General features: G+C 39.0%; 1 protein-coding gene across 1 annotated transcript in view; it reads left to right on the top strand.

Moving 5' to 3' along the window:
• MOCOS (molybdenum cofactor sulfurase) overlaps window positions 1–25,871 on the top strand; it is a 231,074-nt gene extending 205,203 nt beyond the window's left edge. Inside the window, exons 10-15 of the mRNA XM_037379578.1 lie at window positions 2,846–2,927; window positions 7,127–7,251; window positions 7,857–7,962; window positions 11,896–12,022; window positions 14,957–15,061; window positions 22,330–25,871. Of these exons, the coding sequence (XP_037235475.1) occupies window positions 2,846–2,927; window positions 7,127–7,251; window positions 7,857–7,962; window positions 11,896–12,022; window positions 14,957–15,061; window positions 22,330–22,476 (692 nt within the window). The 3' untranslated portion in view covers window positions 22,477–25,871. The remainder of the gene's footprint in view (window positions 1–2,845; window positions 2,928–7,126; window positions 7,252–7,856; window positions 7,963–11,895; window positions 12,023–14,956; window positions 15,062–22,329) is intronic.
• Window positions 25,872–26,711: the final 840 nt, after the last annotated feature.

The following is a 26,711-nucleotide window of genomic DNA, read 5'->3' on the forward strand; positions in this document are numbered from 1 at the left end:
TTATGGTGAAGACTGTCTGTGACACTTTTAAAACATAATGAGTCTGTTCTCTCTCCCCCTCCAGGCATGTGCTTTTCTCTCCCTCTAGAACTTTTCATTAGTGGAAAATTTGTTTATGGCTATTTTATTTCAATATGGTTTAATATTCTCCGTCTTCCCTGTCCAACAACATAAAATTGTCGGCATGATTTAGTGTGACAGTAACGGCTTTAATACATTTTGCTGAATCCTCCGTATGCTGAGGCACCACGTCAGGTTCTTTCTTTAACTCCTGCATGTTGGGTGTCTCTGTAGCCCACCTAACAAGCAGCCCTGGGTGGGAAGACCCACGGTGTGACTGACCCAGCTGTGTGATCCTGCCACTGCTGTGCGTAGCAAAGACATCAGACTGGGACTCTAGACAAGGCCAAAACTGCCTGAAGGCTTAGGATCTTTCCCTGCAAAATTAGTTGGCTTGCATGGTGTTCCCCTGATCCCCGAGGAACGGGGTGAGAGCAGAGGGAGAGGAAAGCTTGTGCTTAGTCTCTCACTGGCTGTACTTTACTTCAGTACAAGGAGTGAGATTTTAATTTTGAGAAACTGTGCTTGTCAATTTTGTCAGAATTATTTTCTTAGGCTATGTGGTTGTTAACAGGCATTTCCTATTCTTTTTGGCATAAAGAGTGTAACGAACCCTTGCTATCACTGAGAAAATCAGTGTAACTCTAAATAAACCCCCATGGAGGCAAACAACTTCTTATATCTTGTCTGAAGCAGTTGATGGGTAGGATACCAGTAACTTAAAGGTGGGCAAGAGCAGGTGCCTTTATTTCTAGAAGCCATATTACATTAAGTGGGAATCCAGGGAAATCTTGTTGTCCTGTTCCATCAAATACATGAACGGGGGCACAGATTACACTGGGTTTGTTCCTGACCTGCACAAAAGTCAGCCAAACAGAATTTGGCTGAGAATACATTTCTGTAGAAGGCTAATTTCTGTCTTTCCGTTTTAGCTGACAATCAGCACTACTCTGGCAAGTCGGGCATCAGTTTGCTGCTGCACAGAGGGAGAAATTTTGGGTGATGTTAAGGCTTTAAAATATTGGAGTAGAAAGTAGTTCCTAGTAAAACTGAGCAACTAATTACACTTTATGGAGTTTATTGTGCCTTCAAATAGTCCTGTGTTACTGCCAATAAAAATAATGGGAACTAAGTGCATACACTGATGAAAGAATATACATGAATAGTTTATATTTCAGTCTATTGAAATAACAGACTTCTATTTTTTCTCACTGACTGAAAATAGGAGCTATAAAAACAAGAATATTTTTTTTTATATTAATACTGTGAGCACATCTGTGAATTTTATTATCAAGCAAATGACCATGCAGAATGACAGCTTTTACATTTTAGTAACTGGCAATATTCTTTTTTATTTTTTTTGCCTTAAGATAGAATAAAATTGTAATTAACAATGTGTAACTGACCTAAACATCACTGTAAAATGTGTACTGTTCAATTAAAATGTGATACACTTGCTGGTGTATAAAAGCAGGGCTTTTTAAAGCCCTGAGACTCTATTTTAAGAATTTTTGTGAGTACGCCTTGCTTAGAAAGTATTTTTAAAAGATACCACAGCTAAGGATGCATACAGGACAAAACCTTTCGAGCCCTTCTTTTCCAGAAGGAATGTTGCTAATGTTTAATTGTTTCAAAGTACAAGAGCATTAGTTCTAGTCTATAAGATGGTAACAATGACTTCTTTTTCAGGTTCTTGCAAGCAAGTTCAATACTTTTATTACATGTTTTATTTTCCTGAATGAAGCTAGCTTTTCCCCCTCAGTCTTAACTTCTGAAGTATACTAACGTCATTAAAAAAAGGAGCTGATAGTTGGGATATAGTGAATCTGAACTACATTTTATTACTCTTCAGAAAAGATTTCACCCTATCACAGAGCTGGTAGGGCTTGATTCTTATGTGTACTAAATACTACAAACAGGAAGTGCTAAGTGAAATCAAAATGTGCTGTTATAAAGCTGGGAAATGGGAGATAGGAGTCTTTGCTGGTATCTTGCAGTATAATGGAAAAGAGCTGGACTCATTGCATCTACACAGTAAAACTCTCTGTCATTTAAGATTATGGCTTTCAATTAACAGAAAGCAAAACAGTACAGCTTTTCTTTTTGCTTCTAGTAAACCACAGTAGCCTTTTCATTTCTTTGGCTCATTCTTTTCAAGATAACAAACTACTGAAGAAGTTGTTAACATAGATCATTACCAGGGATTCCTCATCTGTTTTAAACGTAGAAATAGATGGGAATAATTTTTTCATTAGTGGTTTCCATACATTTTATCTTTAAATTATTGTAGGTTTATGACACATTATATTTCTTTCCTTGAAGAGCCTGTGCTTATTTTTTCACTTCTTTGTTTCCGTCTTTCATCTTCCATCTTTCAGATCATTCCATTTCACCATTCAGAAAAAAAATGCCAACCCAACAGTGATTAACCTCATCTCCTGATTTGCTAGAGGGGCCACAACAGTGATAAACTCATCCTTTCAACAGAAACCATGGCTGAAGCAGTAATTCTGTGCCAGTTTTGTTGCCTGATATACACAGATATTGAAGTTACTCAACTGGAAATTGTGTATTCCTTAACGTGGACTTTGCTCTTTGCATTATCATTTGGAGCCACCTGCAGGCAGAGGATGTAATTCTAGCAAAAAAAGAAAAAAAGATTTGTCACATACTATTTGGGAGGCTGCTGTGATTGTGAACAGATGTAAAACTAAGAAATTTTTATTGACCCTATGGTTCTGCATAAATGTTTTATTTAAATATGGTTTGCTCTTTGCCCGTCTAGGAATGGACCCAATATCTGTATCACTGGAAGAAAATACTGGAGAAGGGGCAGTGATCAGTGAGAGTAAAGTCTGTTCACACAGGTGAGTGACAACGGAGAGGAGTCACAGCTGAAAATCACTGTAGTGACACACAGGACACGACTGGATGGACGTGCAGGGGCAGATGTCCTTACAAAAAGAGAGGGAGCGTAGAAAGCTATTAATGACTTAGTGGACCAGGAGAAGACAGGTCTAGATAGGTAATTTGGCATGCCCAGCATGTCTGGTACAAACCATTAAAGAACAATAAAAATGAAAAAGGGGAGGAAGGATGGTACAAGAGACTGTGATGACTTGGCACTCACTTGAATAAGGGAGATCTTTTATTTTACTTGCTGCAAGGGTGAGAAAAGGGAAAGGTGTCCCCAGTTATTCCCAAATGCCAGCTGGGAGCCTCAGCAGGGTTTGAATGCAGTTCCTTCATTTGACAATAATGATGCTGGCAACTTTTTCCATTTCCTGCTGCGCAGATTCAAAATTGCTAGAACCTACTGAAGTTATAAACCCATATTTACAACCCTTTTTAATTTTTTTTTGACCACCCATGTTGATCAATGTCCCCTTAACAATCTTGGGAAGATTGCAGGCAAGTATGTGAAATTACATGATCTCTAATCAAGAGACATACCACTTCACTGAAATATAACATTATGAATAAATTAATTTCCTATCAGTTAACTTAAATTTTTATCCATCATACTTTCTAAGTACTTCCCAGTCTCATTAAGTTTTCTGAGTGGCAGTGTAACAAGTGCCTTCCTAAAGTACATTTGCATTATCTACTTTTCTTTTTGCCAGGTCTCTTGATAAGTCCAACTAAAAGCCATTTACAGATTTATGTCTTCTTTTAACCAAGGTATACTAATTCTTTGTAACCTTCTACATTTGCTTCTCTGAGGGTAACACATAAACAAACCAGCAGAAGACCTGGCCATTTTCCCCATGGAGCCATGCAGGAAATTATCTTCTCCTTCTTTTCTACTAGCTATTCAGATGATAAAGAGGATTTTTTCCTCAGACGTGTATTTTCTTCCGGTAGTGGAATTCACCCAAGAGTCATTTGTTTTAACCATCTGTCCCACTTCCTTTAGTGTTGACTCATCCTCAGCCTCCCCATGGTTAGCCCATCTATTACAGGCTGTAAAATAGGCTAGGTTATCTTTCTCTCTGCGTGCATATAATTTGCTGCCATGCTATTTATTGTAGCTTGTCTTTCATGTCACTGACTGTGTCATTTTTAATGTATAAAATAGGAAATTTTCATGGGGAACTGCTTAGAGTTCTGAGGAGGAAGAAAAGGACAGAATAACAAAGAAAGGGGAGGTGTAAGACAAACTGCACAGTGGACTGTGATTAGCAAATAAGGCAGAAAGTAAGGCAGAATGAGTGGACAACATTGATGAGGCTCTGAAACTGCTCAGAGATCCAATAGCACTTGATGCCACGTTCCCATGTTTCAGCAGGGGAGCCTCTGTGGCCAAAAAAGGAGAAATAGGAGCAAAACAGTCCTTTGCACTAGAGCTGGAGGTGATTTGTGGTCCGAGGTCTTTTCTGCAAAGTGTCTGAGGTGAGCAATGGGACCAAGTCTTTGTTAAAGGCTTTTATTCAAAATAAGCTCCTACTGAAGGCATTTTCCACTTATTAATTCTGCTCTCTGATGCTGTGATTTCATCCAGCTCTGTTGGCTTAGGTGGTTACTCTGAATTTACGCTGACATAGCTGAGAAGAGCACATGATGTAGAATCTGCAAGCAGTCACATGAGGAGGTTTAATTTCACAGCAACCACGAAAGGTTGATGAGCCCAAGTGTCCCTCATTAAGCAATTCGTCAGTGTTAGCCTTCATCTCAGTGAGGGTTGTCCATCAGCATGGGCTGTTCACATCGGGGGGACATGGCTCTCTAGTATGATATCTAACAGTGGACAGATGCAAGTAGAAGCTAGTGATGTGAAGTTTACTGATGTTGTAGAAGACCCTAAATGCTCAAGGTTAGTGCTCTGTAGCAATGGTCAAGGACACAGCCTCCTCTTAGACAGGCCGTGATATCAAAGAGATCAAGGGAAGGTTAATATCAGTGGGAGAAGGCAACAAAGGTGTAGTTAAAAACAATGTGAACTGAGCCTGTTTGTGTAAATCTATCTATTATATCCCTTGGGATTAATATTCAGGCTTCAGCTGTCCTTGTTTCTTGTTCTATAAATTACCTGGCTAGAGGGACCAGCTGTAACACACCGAAGCTAAATGACATAACAGGAAGATGAGTGGGAAACTCAAGGCAAACAGTAAGCAAAATCTGAGAGCTAGGCCCACCTTTATAAATTGCCTGACATGTGGTAAATGAAATTTAATGCTGACAGACGTAAAGGAGTACTCCAAAAAAATAAACATAAGCAGAAAATTAGAACTGAGCTACAACAGGACTTTGAATAAGACCTTGAAGAGATGATGGTACTTGCTCAGAAAATGATCTGATGATAAGTGAAAGCAATTTGAAGACACAGGAGTCTTGGAATACAAAAACTGCACAGTGATGTTTGATGAAATACTAAGAATGCTGTGTGTGTCTAACTCAGCCACTGTGACTCAATAAGTAAATTAAAAAGAAGGCAAACTTTTGTTCCTGATTTATATGCTATTAAGCCCCAGCAAGCTGCTAGAAGCAGTTGGCTCAGGAGAGAATTTATATACCTCTAGCACCTTTGTTTGGGTGGGAGTGAATACCTGGGGAATTTGTTTCACCTGAACTGTTACGGTGGTATATTCATGCTTTCTCATTAGCAGCTTAGCATGGTGGCCAGCAAGGACACAAGAACCACTCAGCTCAGGCTATGAAATCTCATGCGGAGACTCAAACTTTGGCCTCTCTTTTGCCACAGTGCCTATATGTCATCGTACCAGAGTTTCATTTCAGTTCTAGGACATCACTGGCTAGATGCAGCAGTGGTTGGCACCTGTCCAGTCTCAGAGTTGGGAGAGGGACACAGAGCTGCACCACAATGAAAATTTGGAATAAGCGCTGAAGGAATGCCTGATCCCTGCGGGCTTATAAAATTTCTTTGATTTCACTTGTCCTGCTTTCTACCTGTGTAACTCAGTTGAACCTACAAAGCATTCCATAAAGCCAGGCTACTCCCTCTCTCAACCCTAGCGTTTACCATCTTTTGCTGTGCAGAGCCATTTGCTTGTTTCACAGGGCAGGTAGTCTCCGTGCCAATTAGCTGCCTTGGCTGGTTAGGGCAAGGCGAGCATAGGAGCACTGCTACTTCACTTCCCTCGCTACAAGAATCCTGCCTGGATCAGCATGGGGGTTTGCATTCCTCTTAGCCGTTAATGCCATTTTAAAGTTAGGTGTCAGTCAAGTCTCCTTTTGTCGTCAATAGAGTTAAACACTCCCAGAATGAGAGTCATCCCATCCTGAGGTCTAACATGGATGGGAACTACTTAATTCTTTCCGTTATCTGTGAGGGGAATCCAGGCAACTAATCTGAACTAGATGCCTAGTTTTTAAAAGATTGACATTAAGACTACTCAGGGCTGAGGAATCTAGTGGCAAATGGGATCGCTCCCCAGCGGTCTGTTCTGTGCTCTTCCTGAACTGAGAGAGGTGATCTCAGAATCATTCTAGGAGAGATTACATCCAGGTAAAGATGACAAGTCTATTACCAGCCTCTCACTAGACAATTCACTAGTAATGGAAATCATCTTTAGATAGAGAGATACTTAGGTTCTGCTAGCACTGCCATGTTTTAATGTGGAATGTCTGTGCTAAAATGAATTACATTAGAGAATTAACATCGTTGTACCTGATGGGATCATTAAAAATTACATACAGTGTGGCACAGTGGAGCAATCTTAAATTCAACTCAGATTAATCCTATTTGAAAGCACAGACCAGAGACTAACTTTTTCATAATACTGTATTGTAATATGGGCTACCAGTTACTGTACTTCAGAGTCAGTGTCTTGAGTGTTGTGATTATTTAATCCTTTATTCCACAGTAATTTTCTGTATAAAATTAAATTAGATCTCGTGAATGTTATCTTCAAGAGTAACTGAGTAAATTTGAGAAAATGGGGAGATAAAATTATGCAGAGCTTGACATTAGACACTCATCAGACAACACAGATTTTGTATTTTGTATTGAAAGAAGCAGAATAAACATCTTCATAATTTTTCTTCAGTTTTACAAATTAAATATTGGGCAATCAAATTCTGTTAAGTCCCTTTTTTCTCATAACAGGGTAAAAACATATGACTGTGGAGAAAGAATTGCTGGCTGGTTCTCTGTGTTTCTTGGTCGTCCATGTCGCTTGATAAGACAAAGTTCAGACATGAAAAGCAGGTCGCACCAGAAAAATACAAAAGGTATGTTGTCATTCTTTATTTGGGATTCCTCACTTAGTAAACAGGCTCATGGAATTCATACTGAGTGTGTAACTACCCTGATAAGGGTGAGAGAGTGATCCAGTATTGATCTAGTAGGTTTCAAAGGGTACATTTGTACCTAAACTGTCTATGCTGCCCTTCTGCTTCTCTACATTTGGTGAAAAAGTACAGATACACCATCCTGAGGGGTTTTTTATCATCATGACCATAATTCGGTCTGGAAACTCAATGATCATTTTGAAAAATTACCATGAAAAATGTATAAATAAAGAATTCATTCTTAGACTAAGTTTCATTATAGAAAGGATCAAATTGAAAGGGCATTGAAAACCATAGATATTGCTTTTGTAAATTGTTTTACAAATTCGGTAAAATCTCAGCTCTATATGAGTTTCTAAATGCGTGACATTATTATCATTTACAGGTTTGAGGGGATTCTTGGAATCTTTCCTTGGTGTTTGGAGCTGAATGAATAATTTTTTAATGAGAATGAATAAGATATCAAAGGAAAGATGAGGTGAAATTACTAGTTTAACCTTCCTGATTTTTAATGATCATGTTAGAATGTTGGATTGATTTTTTAGGTCTGGCATCTGCTACAAACATCTCTCTCTCTCTTGTGAATGAAGCACAATACCTCCTGATAAATGCAGCAAGCATTCTACAGCTGAAAGAACATATTTCTGCAAGGTAAGATCCTTCTGTCTCCAAATGTCTCTCAGCAGTCTTGGATTCCAGAATCTTGCTGTAAGATGCCAATATAACTGTTTTATCTGGAAATTTATAGTTACTTTTCAATGTTCAACAGATCTATAGGTACTAAACTGCTATAATGACTCATTCTTGTGTGACTTCTGAAAATGTGGATTATATGCTTGAACATAATCTGTCTGCCAGTCATCTTTAGGAAAACTTAAACAAAATTCTTGTCAAAAGATTTGGTGGCAGGAGATTATTGGGGAACAGCCAACTTCTATTTGTGAGAAAAACAAGGATAATTAGGTTTTCTTAACATAAATAATTTGGCAGTTGAAAATATTAAATTTTGCTACTTGCTGAACTATTTCTTTCCTATGAGAAGCATTAAGATTTAGAGCAAACACTCACAACAGAAATATCTTAAAACTACTTGTAGGACTAGATTCATCTCATTTCTTAATTGATTTGGCTTTATTTGTACGAAATTGGGAGATAGGAGCAGCAAATGAAACATGGAGCCAACCCACAGTTCCAAGATAAGGGACCTATTACCAACTAAATTTTCATACACTGACAACAGAAAGTTATTGTTTCTTGGGTGTAACTGGGACAGGCTCAGATTCAATAGAACATCTGCCCTCAAGGCCTCCATCACAGCTGTGCATCCTACAGCCCCGGTATTTGCCTCTGAGCCCCCTTTTCCTGTCTCGCTGAACTTTCCTGCCTCTGCTTGGTGTCATCTTCTTTCTTCTTAGTTCTTAGTCACCCACCAAACATGCCCCCTGCGTTGAAATTCCTGGTTTGAGCAGAGGAGGAATATGGGGGGGGGGGGGGTTGTTGTTGTTGGGGGTTTTGTTTTTTATTTATTTATTTTTATTTTGGGTTTTTTGGTAGCTGTAGGAAGACTCATATAGAGCTTCAGGATTTAAAACCACTGACTGGTTTTCCTTCTGTAGAAGTCACTTGGGCAATTTTAGGATATCATGGCAGTGCTCTGTGAAAATAGTTTGGAAAAGGTTTGAATCAGCCCATCTCTCAAGCCATTTTGACTACCCTTTCTCAGTGATAATTAATGCCTTCTTTTGAGGCTTGACTGGCTGAGTTACATCTCCTTGGGATAGCAACACTTCCAGTCATCCCTTACTCAGACTGGACTTTTTCCAAGGTAAGACTCAGTAAGGAACCTTCCAGACATGGGATTTGAGTGCAATGAAGAGTGAGGCACTAGAGGGAGCCACAAGTGAGCGTGAAGAGGACAGAGAACTTGGTAACAAGTGATGTCAGACGATCCACTGATTTCACATCTAGTATCTTCCTAGTACAACTAGGCTTGTAATCACCTTTTCCTCAAAGGAAACTCCAGATGTGATGAAGCTGCCATGGTGCCTGAGAAGCATCTTGCTTCCCACTCTGCAGCACAAGTTGGAAAATTCCTCCCTATTTTACAATGCAGTGCTTTCTCAGGGTGCTGGGGAGATAAGTTCAGCATAGATATACAGCATCCTCATTCTGCATGGTTAATAAATCATGGTGTATGAACTTTCAAAATGCTGAATTGTGCAAAGTGCTTTCCAGCATCTGCACATACAAGTCTTTATTAAACTTATTTCTTTATTAGAAATTATTATTTAGCTTCTTGGCATTCAGGTTTGGCTTTGTTTAATGGAAACCTGCTAAGTTTTATAAAACAATTTCAATCTTCAGTTGAGTTTTAATAATTTCTCGTTGTATCTTCCATAAGTAAAAATTAATCTTCAAGTTTGCACTTGCCCTTTGAGACATGATCTAAAACAGAAACAGCAATTTAATTGAAAATTAAAATGTAACACAGTGTTGGAGAGCTACATGTACATGGAGATCTCGTCTCTCTGGTGTTGCCATTTCAGGTCACCTCCATGGAAATCCTCATGACCAGGCCTTATGCTCAAATGTTCTTGTTAGAAACATGCCCTTGAAGATGCAAATATTCATTTTCAAGTTTGCCTGTTAAATGTATGTAATGTGTTCTGCCTTGCAGGGCCCACTACTGCAAAGTCCAAAGTACCTAGGCTGGTTTTGCCAAATTGCACTGATCTCCACAACAGATCCTTGTTGACATTTGCAGGGTGAAGGTACCTGTGACTCCATCCAACTAATGCATGTTTTGAATGAGGGGAAATAATAGGAATTTACTCAGATACATGCTGCAGAGTAATTAGAAGCAGTTCCAAGGGCTGGGGATAGGCGCAAGAGAGGTGAGGTATTTTGGTGGTGAGCCTGAGCAGGTGGAAGGCACAGAGACTAGGAGCAGGGACATTGCAGTCTTTGAGGATCTGCAGCAAAGGATAAAATAGCAGAAACTCAAAGTAGTTTTCAGCAGCTGGCTCAGGACACTGCAGCTTTGAAGCTACTGGGGCTTTCGATCCCCCCGCTGGTACCAGCTGGGGTGGCAGGCACTTATGTGTCACAAAATGCATTCAAAACTAGAGGCTACCCAGCACCCGAGCTCTAAGAGCCCACAGCAAAGCTAGGAAGCACAACAGCGTAACTGAACTTGTCAATGATGCACTGCTATTTTCCTCCTTGTCTGTTTGAGCATCGGCATAGTCTACAACTTCTGTTGGCTCCTGTCTCCTGCAATCACTACGAATTGTGTCTCAGCCTTGGGATTGCTTGTGGCATCTCAAGGGAAAACCTGTAGCACTTCAGCTTCCCATCCCACTTTCTACCCCCAGGCTGCTGGAGCCCTTGTGAGGCTGGGCTTGTGTGGTTTGACTGAAAGTCTGCACAGGCAGTTTATCCTTATGCACATTTGTCTGCTAAAGATCATGCAGACTGTTTTAAATAAAATCAAGCTCTTTTTTTTTTTTTTTTTCATCCAACAGGCCTGTTCTGCCAAGACTGCTTCATGTGAACAGTTTTCCCTGAACTTTCATTTTTGCATGTTTTTCTTCATTTTAATTTAAACACATTTTAAACTGTATGTCCTTACTTTTTTAAAATATTTTTTTCCAGGATAGAAACTTCTCTTTTCACCACCTCTGCTATAGAGTGTCATATCCCAAAGTTGTCAGACCAGAGCTGCTGGAGTATCAAAAATTGTTCACATCTATAACAGCTAATGCAAAAACAAAATGTTCTTTCCCACGAACACTGGTGCTGAGAGAACTCTCTTGCAAATTTTAGGGCTGTCTTTTTTTCTGATACTGGTTGGGTTCTCCTTAGAAGAGTGAAGAATGACAATCCAAAGATGCAGCCAGATTTCTGATATTTGTATGCAGTCTGCTGCTCTGTCTGCCTCATATATGTTCTCCACACTGACACAAATCTACACTCTGGCAATTCAAATGTTTGTAAAGAGGTGAAGATACCACCACACCGAGATTATATTTTCTTCAAAACACCTATAATTTTGTGTAATCTGCTGCATCCCAAAGGCAAATAATAATAATAATAATATGAGGAATACATTCTCTCATAAAATACCTTTGCTGGTCTTTTTCACCTTCAGCATCTGCTGGTTTTGTCCCTTTTGCCATTGCAACATGTGCAGAATAAGTTTCTGTCTGCCTTCTTTTTAGAAGCATCTAACAAGTCAAATGATTACTAACTCAAAAGATCTTTTCATTTGTTGCCATTGGCCTTACGTAAGATAACTATGAAGAAATTTTCTCATATGTGTTGTTCACAATCATCTGCCCACATGCTTTCATACCTACAGTTCCAGGTCTCATCTCTGAAGAAGCCATCTGGAGGATTACAAATTATGGTTAAATACCCTGTACCATTTTCATAGCTTTTGTAATAAAACTTGGTCTGAGTTATTCTGGAGAAACATTTACTGAATCATGTTACCCACTAGATTCCTACAAAACAAACATCTACTGCAGAAGTAGTTAATAAAACTTTTTTCTTTTCTTTTTGTCTGTCACCTCTGTGAGACAGATTGGAAGAGCCACTGGAAATAGAGGAATTAATCCGACGTTTCCGTGCCAACATTGTCATCAGTGCACCAGAGTCCTTTGAAGAAGAAGAGTGGGCTGAAATTTCAATAGGTGCTCTGAGATTCCAGGTGTGACCTCCTCTCTTGTCCTAGTCCCAGTCTATCACAAAGTATTTTGACCCCTCAAGACAAAGCAATTTTTGCAAGGCTTTGACTGGAACATGGGTGGCACACCTTGTGCACATACAATTTAGGGAGTGTGTAAAAAGACCAAACATGCTGTGACCTGTGGCAGACATGCATCAATATAATTGAGAGGTTTTGACATATTTCTCCACACCTTTTTTTTAATTTCATAATTCATAAAATTTCCTACCTCTATCCAACTGAGCAGAATAATATTCACTGTTTTGAGGCAGAGTTTGCAGCAAATACTTACCCAGCATATCACGAGAGAATACTGGTTGTTGTTAAGCATAATAGTCCAAATATAACCTCAGATTACTGCACATCAAGCAACTGATGCTAAAAGATTGGACATGAATACAAGTGAACAATCACTGTCTGTTGCCCTCTGTTGTATACATTTTGTCCTAATCTCCATTCAAGACATGTTTTTAAGTCTAGCCTGGTAGGGACTTTTTGTATGTTACGCTTTGTGTCATATCTAACAACATAATGTGTTTTGTACTGTAAGGAAAATGCTGAAGAGTCAGACTGTTGGCAAATACATTCTTTTTGAGAAAAACTTCAACAAAGGATCCATGAAGACGCTACACATGAAATCTAAGGGAATGATGCCAAGGCCAGGCTGGATGGGGCTTTGAGCAACCTGGTCTAGTAGAAGGTGCCCCTGCCCATGGCAAGGGGGTTGGACTAAATCCAGCTGGTTGGATCTTTAAAGGTCCCTTCCAACCCAAACCATGCAATGATTCTATGATGCACACATTTATTACATGTTCTATTGGATCTGACTGGTCCTTAGATGTGAAATATGTATCTGAGAATGCATTGCCTAGGATGTGAAGGTGGCTTATTCATTGTTTTCTCAAGGATGATAATTAAGGTGTGAATAACAGAAGGGCTAAGGTCAAATCTAGAAGCTGTGATAGACATCACTCCTATTTCTTTCTGGTCAGCATACTGTAAGAAATTGAGAGGTCATTTTTTCAGTAAGGGTGGAAAATATGACTTATCTGTTCTTTTTTATGTGTACTTTGATCAGTAAGCTGTATTATGAGTTACAGAAAATTGAGGGAAAAAATTCTTTAGGTAGGAGATCAGAAACACAAAGGACAAAATCCTTCGTGTGTAGCTTATTGGAAGCTGGAGTTACACTAGGGAGCTCAGCTCAGGATCCTGTTGTGGAAGATACTGTAAAATTACAAAATAAAAAGGCATTCCTGTTTCTGGCATTTAAATATTTTAGGAATGAAAGCCAAAAATAGAAAGGCTTATGCAACTCGCATTGTATTTTCCAGTTTCTTCTAGGTCCATATTCAGATACTGATGTAGTAATAGTAGAAATGACGCTTGATGCCAGAAAAATGGTAGAAGAAACTGTTGACCAAAGCAGACCAGGGGGAAATATTTCTTTCACTGTCTTGTTTTCTTGTTCCTTTAATAAAATATTAAAGCTGTGGAAAATCATCTTCTGAAAAAACTGAGCCAAATGTATAGCTTTGATGATTACACTGAGGAGTTGTACAAGCAGTTCTAGATGCATCTCAAAAAAATGAATCATAGAATTATAGAATCATTTAGGTTGGAAAAGACCTTGAAGACCATCAAGTCCAACCATCAACTTAACACTGCCGAGTCCACCACTAAACCATGTCCCTAAGTGCCTTACCTACATGTCTTTTAAGTACCTTCAGGGATGGTGAGTTAACCACTTCCCTGGGCAGCCTGTTCCAATGCTGGACCACCCTTTTGGTGAAGAAATTTTTCCTAATATCCAATCTAAACCTCTCCTGGTACAACTTGAGGCTCTTTCCTCTCATCCTATCACTTGTTTCTTGGGAAAAGAGACAGACACCCACCTTGCTACAACCTTTTTTCAGGTAGTTGTAAAGAGCGATAAGGTCTCCCCGGAGCCTCCTTCCTCCAGATTAAACAACCCCACTTCTCTTAGCCGCTCCTCATAAGACTTGTGCTCCAGACCCTTCACCAGCTTCATTGCCCATCTGTAGACACGCTTCAGCACCTCAATGTCTTTATAGCACTTCAGATCAGCATATAAAAATGTTTGCAATGTAAGGTTTAATTATTGGCCCTATTTGAAATTTATGACACATTTTACAAAAGTAGAATGTTTATATTGGGATACTGTAAGAACAGTTATTTTCTATAATGTACAGCTTTGCTAAATTTAGGGATGCAATCTTAAGGGAAACTGCAGTATGGTTTCCTTCATGTTAATGCTTTAAGAAATTTGTTGCAGTGGTTTTTTTCCCCTAAAAACACACCCTATGTCAAAAAAGAATTAACTATGAGATCCATGCTCTGTATTATAGATGTTAGACTATAGGATCTCATTATTCCTTCTAATTATGTAAACTTGTGAAAACAGACATTTTGCATTCTGATTATCTACAAGTGCCATGCATATAAAAAAGATATTGTGCATTTCAGCTGTAAAACAAACACAAGAAAATCCTCCTTGGATTAAATCCTGAGTTGCTGGCTTAATTTTGTATTCAGTTCTCCTTTGGGCAAGTAGCCTTGCCAGCCTGTAGATGAAATGAAGCCATCAGGAAATACAAATTTATAAATGTTTGGTATTTCTCAGATTCTGACTTTGGGAAAGTTTTGCGTAAAAAAAGGAAAGAAAAAAAGTGAATTAAAAATTCAGTGAGATCTTTGCAAGTAGACCCTTTGAAAATGTACTTAACTACATTAGGTGAACAAGCCTGACCTCTCGCATATTTAAAGCATAGAAGAACACACAAAAGCTATGTGAGAGATACATGTTTAAGGTAGTATGATGGTCAGAAGATTGTGCTGCTGTGTGTTGGACTGCTTTGGCATACAGCTATGAACTTTCTTTAACTAAAATTTCAGGTTGTGGGTCCATGTAGCAGATGTCAAATAATCTGCATTGATCAACAGTCTGGGGAACGAAACAAAGAATTTCTGCAGTCTCTTTCTGCTGCCAGAGGTAGAAAGGTCAGTACAGTTGAAAAAGTCCAAAAAAGGTGTATAGAAAGATGTAGTGGCTTTATTGCATGCACAGTGAAATACCTGCTGAGAGAATATTCACGATTAAGTTGTTATGCTAACCATTACCATTTTTTTTTTCAGTGAAAAGAGGGTGCACTTATAATGCAGATATGACATGGTTTATTTCCATAAAATGCTCAACACTTTTTATTCAGAAATTGACTATTAATATGCATTATTTTTTACTGTGGTTGCTTTTATTCAGTATGTACTGCTTTACAATGCGCTTATTTCGGTCTTGAAAAACACAAACTGATGCACTGATGTCATTTAAGAAGAGAAATCTGAAGAAAAATCAGAAAGTGTTTGAAATTATACACTTAGCTCGTAAGACTAAATTTTGTTCTTACTGTGAGAAACCACTTAGCATGGAAAACAGCAGATATGAATATAGTCAAAGCAGAGAGTAATTGATTAAGTAAGTGACTGGAGAGTAAGTGTGAAAAAACAGGCATTCATTTGGAGTCCTGCTTCCTAAGTTTGTATTGCTGCTTGGAATGGAGAGTGCTCAGATGATAGCTAAACAGTTCAGCGACCTAAAAGCTTCACAAATCTCCTCATACCTATTTATTTAGCTGAAAATCCTTACTCTAAATTCATTGCTTCCCATTTGTTAAGCTTCTATTGTAAAAGTTGGTTAGCCAGTCAGAGCTCAGAAGCCTCACTAATACCAGCCAAACACCAGAGACTGGGCACAGCGCAGGAGCAGAGCAATAACGAATAGGCTGAAAATCATTCACCCAAAGAATGCCCAAACAAGTTACAAATACTTTATTTGTTTAGAAAAAAAACCAATAAATTGATTTGTCTCAGTGATTCATTAAGCCAACAAAGGGCTACGCTTTCAATGAATGTTATCCTTGGTGAATAGGAGCCGCCTGATGCAGTGAGATGGGGGAGAGGTGAGCAGGCAGGGGCCAGCTGCCTAGGCACAGCTTCCAGCTGACCTGAGATGACTTAGGGTTGCACAGCAGGCTCTGGCATCCAGATCACCACAGACATGTCCCTTTTGTGAGATGAGCACCTGTCCATGGTAGGTAGCTTGAGGACAAGAATCCTCTCCAGGTGATGGTACGCCACAGCTGGAACATCTGGGACACGTCAGAGTACATTCTGGCACTTTGGGCGAAGATGCTGCCCAGGTGCTACATGGTGTGTGGTATGCGGGGACTTTACCTACCCACACTGTGACTTGAATCCTCTGTAGAGGGAAAGCACTCTGTCAGGGACCTTCCCAAATGGCAACAAAACCTTACGTAGGATATAGATTCCTCAGGAGAGGCAGAGCATCTTCTGCATGTTTCCTGCAGCAAAGATGAGCTCCTCTTCCATTCTGATTATCTCAGCAATGCAAAGATTTTCTTGATACAAGCACTCCCAGAACCGAGTAACTCGTTCAAACAGAACTAAGGCAAAGAGAGCAATCCAGCCTCTTGAGAACAACCTGGCACCAGATAAAAGATGCATGGCAAGGTGAGGCACTGCAGAGCACAGTGCTGCTATTCACAGCGGGGGAGTGCCCTGCTTCCCTCCGCTGCGCAAGGGTATACGTGCTGCAAAGAACTGAGCCTTCAGCTTTTTTTTTTTATTTTCCCAGCCTTCAGCGCTGCTGGCAGATGGGAACTTGTCAGCATGCCAAGCTCTGCATAAGGCCAAGTCTTCTCCGTTAGCTTGACAGCTGAAAGAGGTAGTTTGAACTGGTAGTTTTGCCTGAACTTGTCTGAGAAGACCTCAGAGCCCATCCCTCCTTCAAGTCGTCCGTGGGGTGATGGTCACCAACTGGTTATCAGTGAGTGGCACCTGAGGACTACCATATCTTCAGTGTGCTAAGCAGACCTAGCAGAGGAGATTGATCCAAACCTTTCACAGTGGAGAGAAAGAAGATCAAGTTCATGTGACCGCTAAACTGCAGAGCTAATCCTTTGGTGACTCATATCTCTAGCATGCCCTTTTGTTAAGGAATCATCTAATAGACTTAATTTTCATTTTTTATTAGATTATAAGATTTTTGTCAGATTATATCAAATACAGATTCAGTGAAGGAATTTAGCAGTGTTTGTTCCCAGATGTCAATAATATGATTTGAACTACAGAAAACAGATGCAGCAAAATAAGATTTGAGCTAATTTCCCAGTACAAGGGGAACTGATATTTTTGAAAGGTTGTTGTAGTTGCTCAGTTTCCAAACGAATGGATAGCAAATCCTGAATACTTAATGAAAGAGTCAGATATCAATATTTACTATTTTGTTTTGTTTTTCCAAGAACACCAGCCTGGAAAATATATTGAACTTTATCAGACTGGTAGCCCAAATAACAGCACTGCCAATTAACTTCACTAATAAGCTAGATAGCATAAGGCTTTTAAGAGGTGCTTCAATATTTATTTCTGCAACAGTGTTTTTCTCCTGAGAACCTGGTGCTCCAAGGTGAAAGACTGAGGCTTTGCATAGAGGGATTGCAGCTGAAAGTCAGCTATTGTAATTAGCCACACAAGTAATTTGCATGTTTCCTGATAAATGTCAAGCAAGGTGCTGACGCCTAGCCAGCTACTTCTTATGAAACTTTTTATCACATTGTTTGAAATAAAACACAAACACTGCTACAAAGTGAGCTTGAGCTCTGCTGCCATCAGTTCTGAAGAAACGCTCATTAAGGATTCCTTCTGTAATTTTTGACTGAAAAGGAAAAATGAGCTCTCCTGTGACACGGCTCTCTCTGTTACTGCAGGAGACTACAAAAGACTAGGTAACTACATTAAGGAAATAGCACAAAAGATAGCCACACACTGTTTCCCATGCATCAACACCTGATGTAAAACACACATAGACAGAAAGGAGAGAACATTGAATTCTTGCCCATCTTCTGTGATTTGCCCATGCAGTTTAACGCTGACAAAAGCAGAAGCCCTGTGGGTAGATCTGCAGTAGTGCTAGAAGCTGGGACTTGCTGTCAAGGTAGCAAAGGGAATTGCATTAGCAGCCTGCCCCAGTATAAATGTATGGATAGTGGTACATCAAGGGAAATCCATTATGTTTGCACATGCCCTCATACACTAAAAAGCTTGTGGTTTTTTTTCCTGCGGGCTGTTGATCCTCCTTTATGTGCCTTGATCCTCCTTCATTGTGCCTTGGGAGAGCTTCTTTCCCTGCAAAATTAGATGGTGCCTCTGGATTGCTTACTGCAACATTAGCAAGAATAGCAAATGGCTTCTCTTATCTGATGCATCATTATCATCATTTTCATAGTAATGCAGGGCTTTACACTGTGCAATGCTTTTCATCCAACGATCTGGAACATTAGCAAACAGTGATTGAAGTAATTAATAGACTTCTGAAATAATACGGTTCTCTTTTCTCATTGGTGGCTGAACTGGAAAATGCATTTATTTAAGGAGGAGCAAAGGAAAATCAGTTCTTAGGAAAACATTCTGCTGTCCAGATATTTTCAACAGAACAAGATGGAGGGGGGGGAGGGTTGACAGCAAATTAAAAGTTCCTCTTCTTTCCAGTATGAAAAATCAGCATGTTGAAAGTGAGTACTTTCACTTCCCTATTTTGTAAAGCTTTATTATTACGTTTTGGTGAATCCAGAGCTAATAAAACATCCTTATGGGTTTTTTTAAAAAAATGGCTTTATTAATTGCATCCCACTAACCTTTGCATGGGAGGCAGGACATGTTATTGTATGAATAAAATGAGCAGGCATGAATAAGTAAATTTATCTACTGGGAGAAAGCAGCTGAGAGCTATATCCAAGGGCAAAATCCAGAATTCATCTATCCAAAGCTACATTTTAGCATGCACTATCACTTACATGCTTGTTACACATCCTAGCAGAGCATTTTCCCTACCAAGTACTAGTCTGAATTAACTGATTGTTTAGGAGCTGTAGCTTGAAGGCATCTCATCTCAGCCTTTGTCAGATGTAGTGCCTCAGGTTTATATCTTAACAAAAGGAGATACTGCACCCAGGATATTTCTCTGTCAGTGAATATCTAAGCAGTGTGTATTACTGTTGATCCAGTAAATGTGCTTGAAACAACATGCAAGAATGAAAGCATTTTATAGCTCCTCCTTTAAGCGAGTGTGATGATTATCATATGATTCACTGCTGGCAAGAATAAGTACGTTCTATCTATTTCTCCCAGCAGTGAAGCATTGTGCTTTTTCCTGATCAAGAAGCTTTACATTTTTTTTGTCTCTGTGAAGTTTAAGAGTATTGGGGAGAGCCCCTACTGCCATCAGAACACCAAGAACATAAAGCCACAGAACTCACAGTCCATCACTCCCTTCCCAGTTCTTGGTGTTTTCTGGGGAGGTTATATGCAGAATGAAACGCCCTTGAAGTCAGGAAAAGGTAGCGACAGCACAGACAGATTATGCGTCTCACTGTAATAACTCTGCAGGCTGTAATCTGTGCATCTGAAAGCCTCGTTTTTCAACAGTGAAATGTGAGAAGGGCCAATTTCTACATTTTTATCTTTCTCTTGAAACAGAGCTGAAATGACAGGGTGCACAGCTTTTGTGGTTGCTTGGTGGGGGGCAGGTTGCTGTTATCACTACTTGCTGAGTCAATATATGTAATTATTGAAAAAACAAAGAACTTTACTTAAAAAAAAATATTAAATCCACTTCTGGTAATTACAAGTTAAAGAACATTCACAAAAGAGGTCAGCAATTCCAAGCAGGTATGAGTACTAAAATATGTATATCATCAGTATACCATCACCTTGAAAACTCCTGAGGTATCACCCAGTCTCAGCACTGAAAAAATACTATGAGACTTTAAATGCCAAATCAGAGTAGGGAAATACTAAGGATCAGTATTAAAATAATATTTGAGATCTCCTGAAGATAAGATGTATTTGCATATGCCTTTTCTTAAGTAATTCTGAATAAAGTGCTTTAAGAAAAAAATAATATCTTGCTACAGGTTTCATAACAATAGAAAAATTGGTAAATTAAATTCTCCACAGTGAACAAGCTGCCCAGATTTATTTTGGTCTCAGTTTAAGACAAATCAAGATGTCAGTACAGTAGATATAAATAAAAACTTCTCATGTATCAAATAAGTTAATTTACAGAGATGGGTTTTAACATTCCTTCCTGTGTGAAAAGTGGTATAGCATAGACTAATATTCATTTTACAGTATTTGGGTTTTTAAAACAACAAAATTATGTCAACTGTCATTTTTGCACTAGGGTGTAAGATGTAAATCCAAGTTATTAACCATAAGGCTGAAAAACACATCATTTGTGCCAACAGAGAAACCACAGCTTGTTAACAAATAAGAGAAAAGCGAGAACAGAAAAATAATACTATATACTTTAATATTTCAAATGAAAGAGTTACTAACTTACCATTTTAGCATCACAGCTGATTCAACACTGTCACTGTGCTGGAGGATTGGGATCTTTCTGTGCTGTAGTTGTTCCTCAGCATTAAATACTAGAACACTGACCGTAAGGATTTACGTGTGTCCACCAGTGTTAACACCATTATGGTCACAGGTGTCCAAAAGGTGTCGTTAACAGGATAGGCCTGATCAGGCCCAGCTTATACCCCATATATATGAAATGCCATTGAGATGAAGGAATAGCAGAAGTAGCCAAAAAAACTCTACTTGGAGGCTGGTTTTGGGGTTTTTTTGTTGTTTGTTTTTTTTTTTTAATGTTTAGGATTACAAACGGAAGAGAAAGACCCACATTCAGAATCTGAGGCCCTGTTTGTACAGATCTGTGCTTTACAGCAGCTCTCTCACTTGGGAGTAGGTCTCAGCCTTACCTCTCACTAATTCTTCAAAGACCAGAAGCTGTTTGGTGTTACCTCATTACTGTATCTTTCTTTAATTATACAGTGCAAGAACAGGAGAAAACATACTGCCTTCATATTTAGTCTGTCAAATATACTCCCTTAAATTCAGCTAACACTTTTTTTTAATGCACTGCAATTCCTTTTACCTAGTGTATTCTTCTAAATCTACTGTAAATGTAATGCTCTCAGTTTCAGGGTCATCCATCTCAACAATGGCAGTTAATGTAATCAGGAAATGGAGAAGGAGAATTCAGGTTTTTTTGTAATGCATATCATTTGCTTATTTACTTTACACGTTTGAGTGACTGGTACATTTTGGCAGCAGCCTACCAAACCAAAATACTTTTTATTGAAATCTGTAAAAGAAAAAAGACAGGAAAAGAGGCATTGGGTTTCCAAGGTCCTCAGTTCTGATGAACAAAGACATTCTGAAGTCTACATATCAATTATCAATTTAACATGGTCTTCAGCATTCCTTTTTTTCTAACTTTACGTAATTATTTAATTAACTATTATCTAATAGTCTGGAAAAGATTATCATGAGATTGCAAATCTGTTTCTTGTGCATTTCTAAATTCTCCACTGTTGAACAACAAAACCACAGAAACACACCAGTCTCTTACTGTGACGTTTCCAGATCACACTCATCTGTTCACAGCTACAACTGTGATGTTCAATGTGTTTAAGATCAAGACCGGACATAAAAGTGCAGCTGCTCAGATCAGGTTTTCAGTGCCTGCAAGGGTGTATGGTCAATGGGTGAAGTGGTTATTCTGTTCCTCTGTTCTTTATTACTCAGTATCACAAGGACATTTATCTAAGTATTTCTAATATTTATGTACGATGGCTTCACAGGTAGTGACAGGTAACAAGTGGTAGTCCTAATAAAACAAACTTTCTGAATATTTTCTGTAAAATATGCTAAAATATTCATAAAAACAAATGAAGGGAAATTCACAAAGGCTAGACAGAAGATGCAAGACTTTCCCTCACTTTGAACATACATGCATTCTCATGCTGCCTAGTCTTTTTTTTTTTTTTTTTTTTTTTGTGATAATGGATTAACTGTATTTGCCAAGAAGCCAGAACAGTCATTAAATGACAAGACTGTGAGGGAGTGTGAATTGCATATATGATACTATGGAACTCATGATGAAATACTATGTTATTTATCCACTTACTTTAGGTATTCTTCTTGAATAGCATGGGGTTAGCTTTTGTTTACTAGTCTATTATAGTTAATTAGTTAAAAATGTTCTTAATTACATGGAGATAGCACATACCTCCTTATTCTTAAAGCAATGTTGTTTTTCTAAACGTATCTGGGTTATGAGTTCCTGTATAGATCTGGTTACTTTAACATGAGTTGCGTATCAATAAATGTTTTGCTTTTTTCAGACAAACTTTGGCATATACCTGATGAACCAGCCCTTGTGCTCATCCTTTCCAGATATTTTATCAGTTGGATCTCAAGTACTTCCAGTGCTGAAGGAGAATACAGAAATTCAGCCCCCGACATCCAGTGAAGAAAAATGTTCAGGATAGATTCAGTGGTGGAGATGAGATTTGTATGCAACTCCCGGGAAAAGTCAGTAGTCATTTATTCAAAAAAGAGTGAAAGCTTCCACTCATTTGCTTCTGGTTTAAGTCTTAATTTTCTGTTTGCTGTAAACGTTATCAGATGGCAGAACTCTTGGTAATTACAGCTCACCTACATGTTTTTGCTTGTGATTAACTTACAGCAGCCATAACTATTTTGCTCAATTGCTTCAGGATGCAACAGGTTCAATCAAGTTTTACTGGTGGATGACTCCCAAAACAAGCCCGACATTGTTGTCAGAAACCCACATCTCAATGAAGGAAAGTAAACACAACAATATACTACTTCCTTATGTTGCTTTGTTAAAACCACAATTAGGAGAGAGGATGCAGGACATGTTTTAGAAACAGTTTGGGTGGGAAGGGAACAGTGAGAGAGTGCCGTGAGAGTAGCAATCCATTCAGCTTTTTAAAAATGAAACTGAATGTGATGTGTAGACAGTGTGAAAGCACTGGAGAAGATGGAACTGTTATTGGGAAATCTGTGTCTCCTTCTTCGGAAGTGGTGTGTGAGAATGACAAAAAGGCACAAAGATCAATGAAGATTCAGTATGCTGTTTGCAAAACACATTCCCCATGACGCAATTCCATCCATTTGTTCTTGACGTCTTTCTCTCATTCCCATTTGCTACTTTTCTGTTTGCTTTATTTTATGTGATGATTTCTCACACAGTTGTTTCCTTATGTATTTGTGGATGTTGACACCTTTTTTTCTAAGTAGAGATTTTTCAGATAATACAGTCATGTTTTCTATCCAAACTTTGTTTACCCTCAGTGGTCTCTAATGGCCACTTAAGGGAAGCCTTGAAAGTCTGGATGCTTCTCCATCCCAAAGAGGTCAAGGTATTCTTTTTTCATTCTCTGTGCATTTGATAATGTTCTTCTTAGAAGGCTTTTGTGTTCTTTACGCTCCTAAATATGACTCATGCTATCTGATTTCTGAGAGAAAATGTGTGAAACCTAGGACCTTGTCTGAAATATGTTATTGCGAAAATTAAAAAAATAAATAAAGCAAGGCACGCAGCAAAAAAAAAAAAAAAAAACAACACATGGGAAGTCAATGTAATAGACTGAACACATTGCGGCCAGGTGTTTTATGAACCCCAGCATGTATCCAGCCAGCCATAGGGCAATTTCATGATTCCAGGAAGTCCTTCTGGAAAAAGAAATTCTCCTAGACTGGCTGCTGTAATGGCATTTGGGAAGTGAAATTTTGACCCTCTTAAAAGCACCCTCAGAACTCTCATCCAACATGATTTAGGTCTTCCTTGGGGCAATTTTGGCTCAAACTGTGTGAAAGTGCTTCTGGCTGAAGTAATCCTTGAGTTGTTTGAGTATATCCCTGGAGGGGAGTAGGTGGTTTTGTGAAAGAATTTGTCAAACAGTCATTCTGAAAGGGAAGCGACTACCACAGAGTGGCATACAACTGGAAAAGAAAAGGGAAGCATATTGCCCAGTGTGTGAATCAGAACTCAAAAATGGTCTTTTTCCTTTCTCTTTTTTTTTTTCCTTCTTTTTCTTCTTTCTTTTTTTTTCTTTTTCTTTTGAAGAACTGGTTTTACTCACTTCAGCTGGAACAGACTCTTATTAGTCTCTCAGCAAAGCTTTGTAATGGAAATGAGAAGATACATTATCTATTTCTTACAACCTGCCATAAAATACATGGAAAGAGAGGCCTTTCATATGTATGTAAACTGAGGATGAGTTTTGAGAGTTGTACCTTCCACTTCAGAGCCTGAGCACTGCTCCTTCATGTCTGCTTTGAAAAGCGGGGGCTTTATCTGTTTAAAAGTTAATTATCTGATGTTGTAATGAGCAGGCTTTTTCAAACCTTGAAAAGCAGCTTCATGGTATCTAAATCTCTTAACTGTTTCACTCTTTGCCTTTCTGTTATACAGAACATTGTTTTGTGGATAGAAAGCCAGCAAAGCTCTGGCAAAAGACCTGCTGTATGCTGACCTTCAGGTGATCTCTGGTGCTTTGCTCTGTCCTCTTCACCTCACCAATATGTCATTTGTTTCAAATGGCACAGAAGTTAGAAAAGGAAATTGAAAGCAAACCTCAGCAAGCTCTGTTTCACTTGTTATTGGATTAACTACAAAATAAGTCACTTTGGTACACAGTGGCTTGACAAGTACCATTTGTGAATTGCTTTAATGCAACGTATGATAACTAAGGATGAGAGGATTTGAACTTTAAAAATGTCATGCTTAGTCATTTTGACCTATTATTTACAGGCAATTATACTCTCTCTCTGCTGTGTCTTAGTAATATTAGATCAAGAATAATTTTGTCATTTTACAGGAGGAAAAAAATATTTTCTCTGATGTACGAACATGCTCATTAGTATATTCCGTGCATTTCCCAGAAGGAACATCCTTGAGCTACAGTGATAGGAAATGTCACAATGCTCTAGGCTGATGGAAGAGACACAAGGAATCTTTCACCTCAACAAAGAATAGTGTTTCCCTTCTAGTAAATGGAGTGTTCTTGCCAAGGCAAATTCTTCTCAGTGCCAATACTCTGTGGAAAATCTTGAAGTAAGAAGAGTCACTTTTTAATGATGTGTGCTGTACGTTTGTAGAAAGAACATCCCTTCCATAATGTGAAAAAAATTCAAAGAAACTTGGCATAGTGCAAACCTAGGTACTGCAGGAACAAGGAGGAAACAAACACTTTGAAACACTGTATATATTACATAGAAAGATTATATGTTCTATAAGGGGTGACTTTTCAATCTTCAGAATATATAGAAAAAAGCCTGTTTCATATGAATGCAGGCTCTTTTGTCTAAGCACTCCCATTGCTGCAAAATTAAATCTTTGGACTAATTGCAGGTGTATGTTTTCCTTATATGGATAAGGAATGTACTTAATAACAGCATTTTCCATGTAGAAAGTCCTCTATATATTTGAAAACTAAGTTGATATTTCCTTACAATGAATTATTCAGATACATTCCATTTTCTGTGAGACTTAACTCCTTCCCAATTCTCAGGGCAAAAAAATGGTGATCATTATAAGCTCTAATAATAGCCAGGAAACCACAGGACAGAAATCAGCATTTTTAAGAGAAGCCTCTGAACTCTGTGTTCTCTGATATGACTAAGATATCTCAGATACACTTCATGATTTATATCCTTTGTTATGGCATCCTTCAAAATATGTTCAAAATTTTAGGTCACCCTTCTGTTAAAATCGTACATAAAGCAGAAGGAAGGACACCGTAGAAATGTGATTATTGTTCATAAATCATAGAGATTATGCTATGCGTTTCTTCTTCAGTCGTTTTTTTTTTAACTTTCTTGGAAATGAAACCAATAAAATATATATTGTGCTTGATGTGTTTACTGGTGGTGATTGCATTCTTCACCTTTGAGCTCATGAGATGCCAAGTTCTGCTTGGAGGCATTGCCAGTCTCATGGGGTGAGTGTGTGGCTCAGGACTGAAGGGATGTCTCGTTGCTGCTGGGATTCACAGGTGAGGTGTTCCTCCAGCTATTTTTGCTCATGGCCTCCATCTGTCCAGTCAGCATGCCAGTCAGTTGCACACTCAACTCAGGCCCTGCACAAAATGCGCTAATCACTGGTTTCCCTTAAAATACGTCTGGAGGCAGTCCTGTTGGAGCCATCTCTGTTACCCAAAGGTTGGAGCTCTCACAAAGGGTGTTGGAGAAAAGAAGGTTCATTTCCCTCCCCTTTTCCTGGAGGGATCCAACACCATCTTTTTCTGCTGCCTAACCATCAGTCAGTGGGCAAGACTGGGGACTTAACAGGGCTGAGGGTGTGTGGGAATCACAGGGAAGGCTTGTCCCTCCCTTCTCATGAGGTTTGCACAGAAATGGTCTGTGATTCACTGGGCCAGAGAGAGAGGGACACTGGCACAGCGAGGCAGGATCCACACGTGACTCCGAGCTACTCATCCATGCTCTTCTGGATTTATCAAGGGTGGGAGGAGAAGAAGAGCATGACTCTGTAAGCTAACTGGTAGGTCACTGCTGTGGAGGTGAAAGATGTGGGTACATCCCTGTCTCTCTGATTATACAGCTGTCATGAGGCAACTACTTAGACACAGCCCTGGAGAAGGGAAGAGAAGGCAGAGCGCTCCTCCACTCTGCTGGGCACGTGAGACTGGGCTACAGAGACTTGTCTCCTTTCCTCTGGCCACCAGCATTTAAGTAC

The sequence above is a fragment of the Falco rusticolus genome, chromosome 3 (assembly GCF_015220075.1).
Source record: "Falco rusticolus isolate bFalRus1 chromosome 3, bFalRus1.pri, whole genome shotgun sequence".
NCBI lineage: Eukaryota > Metazoa > Chordata > Aves > Falconiformes > Falconidae > Falco > Falco rusticolus.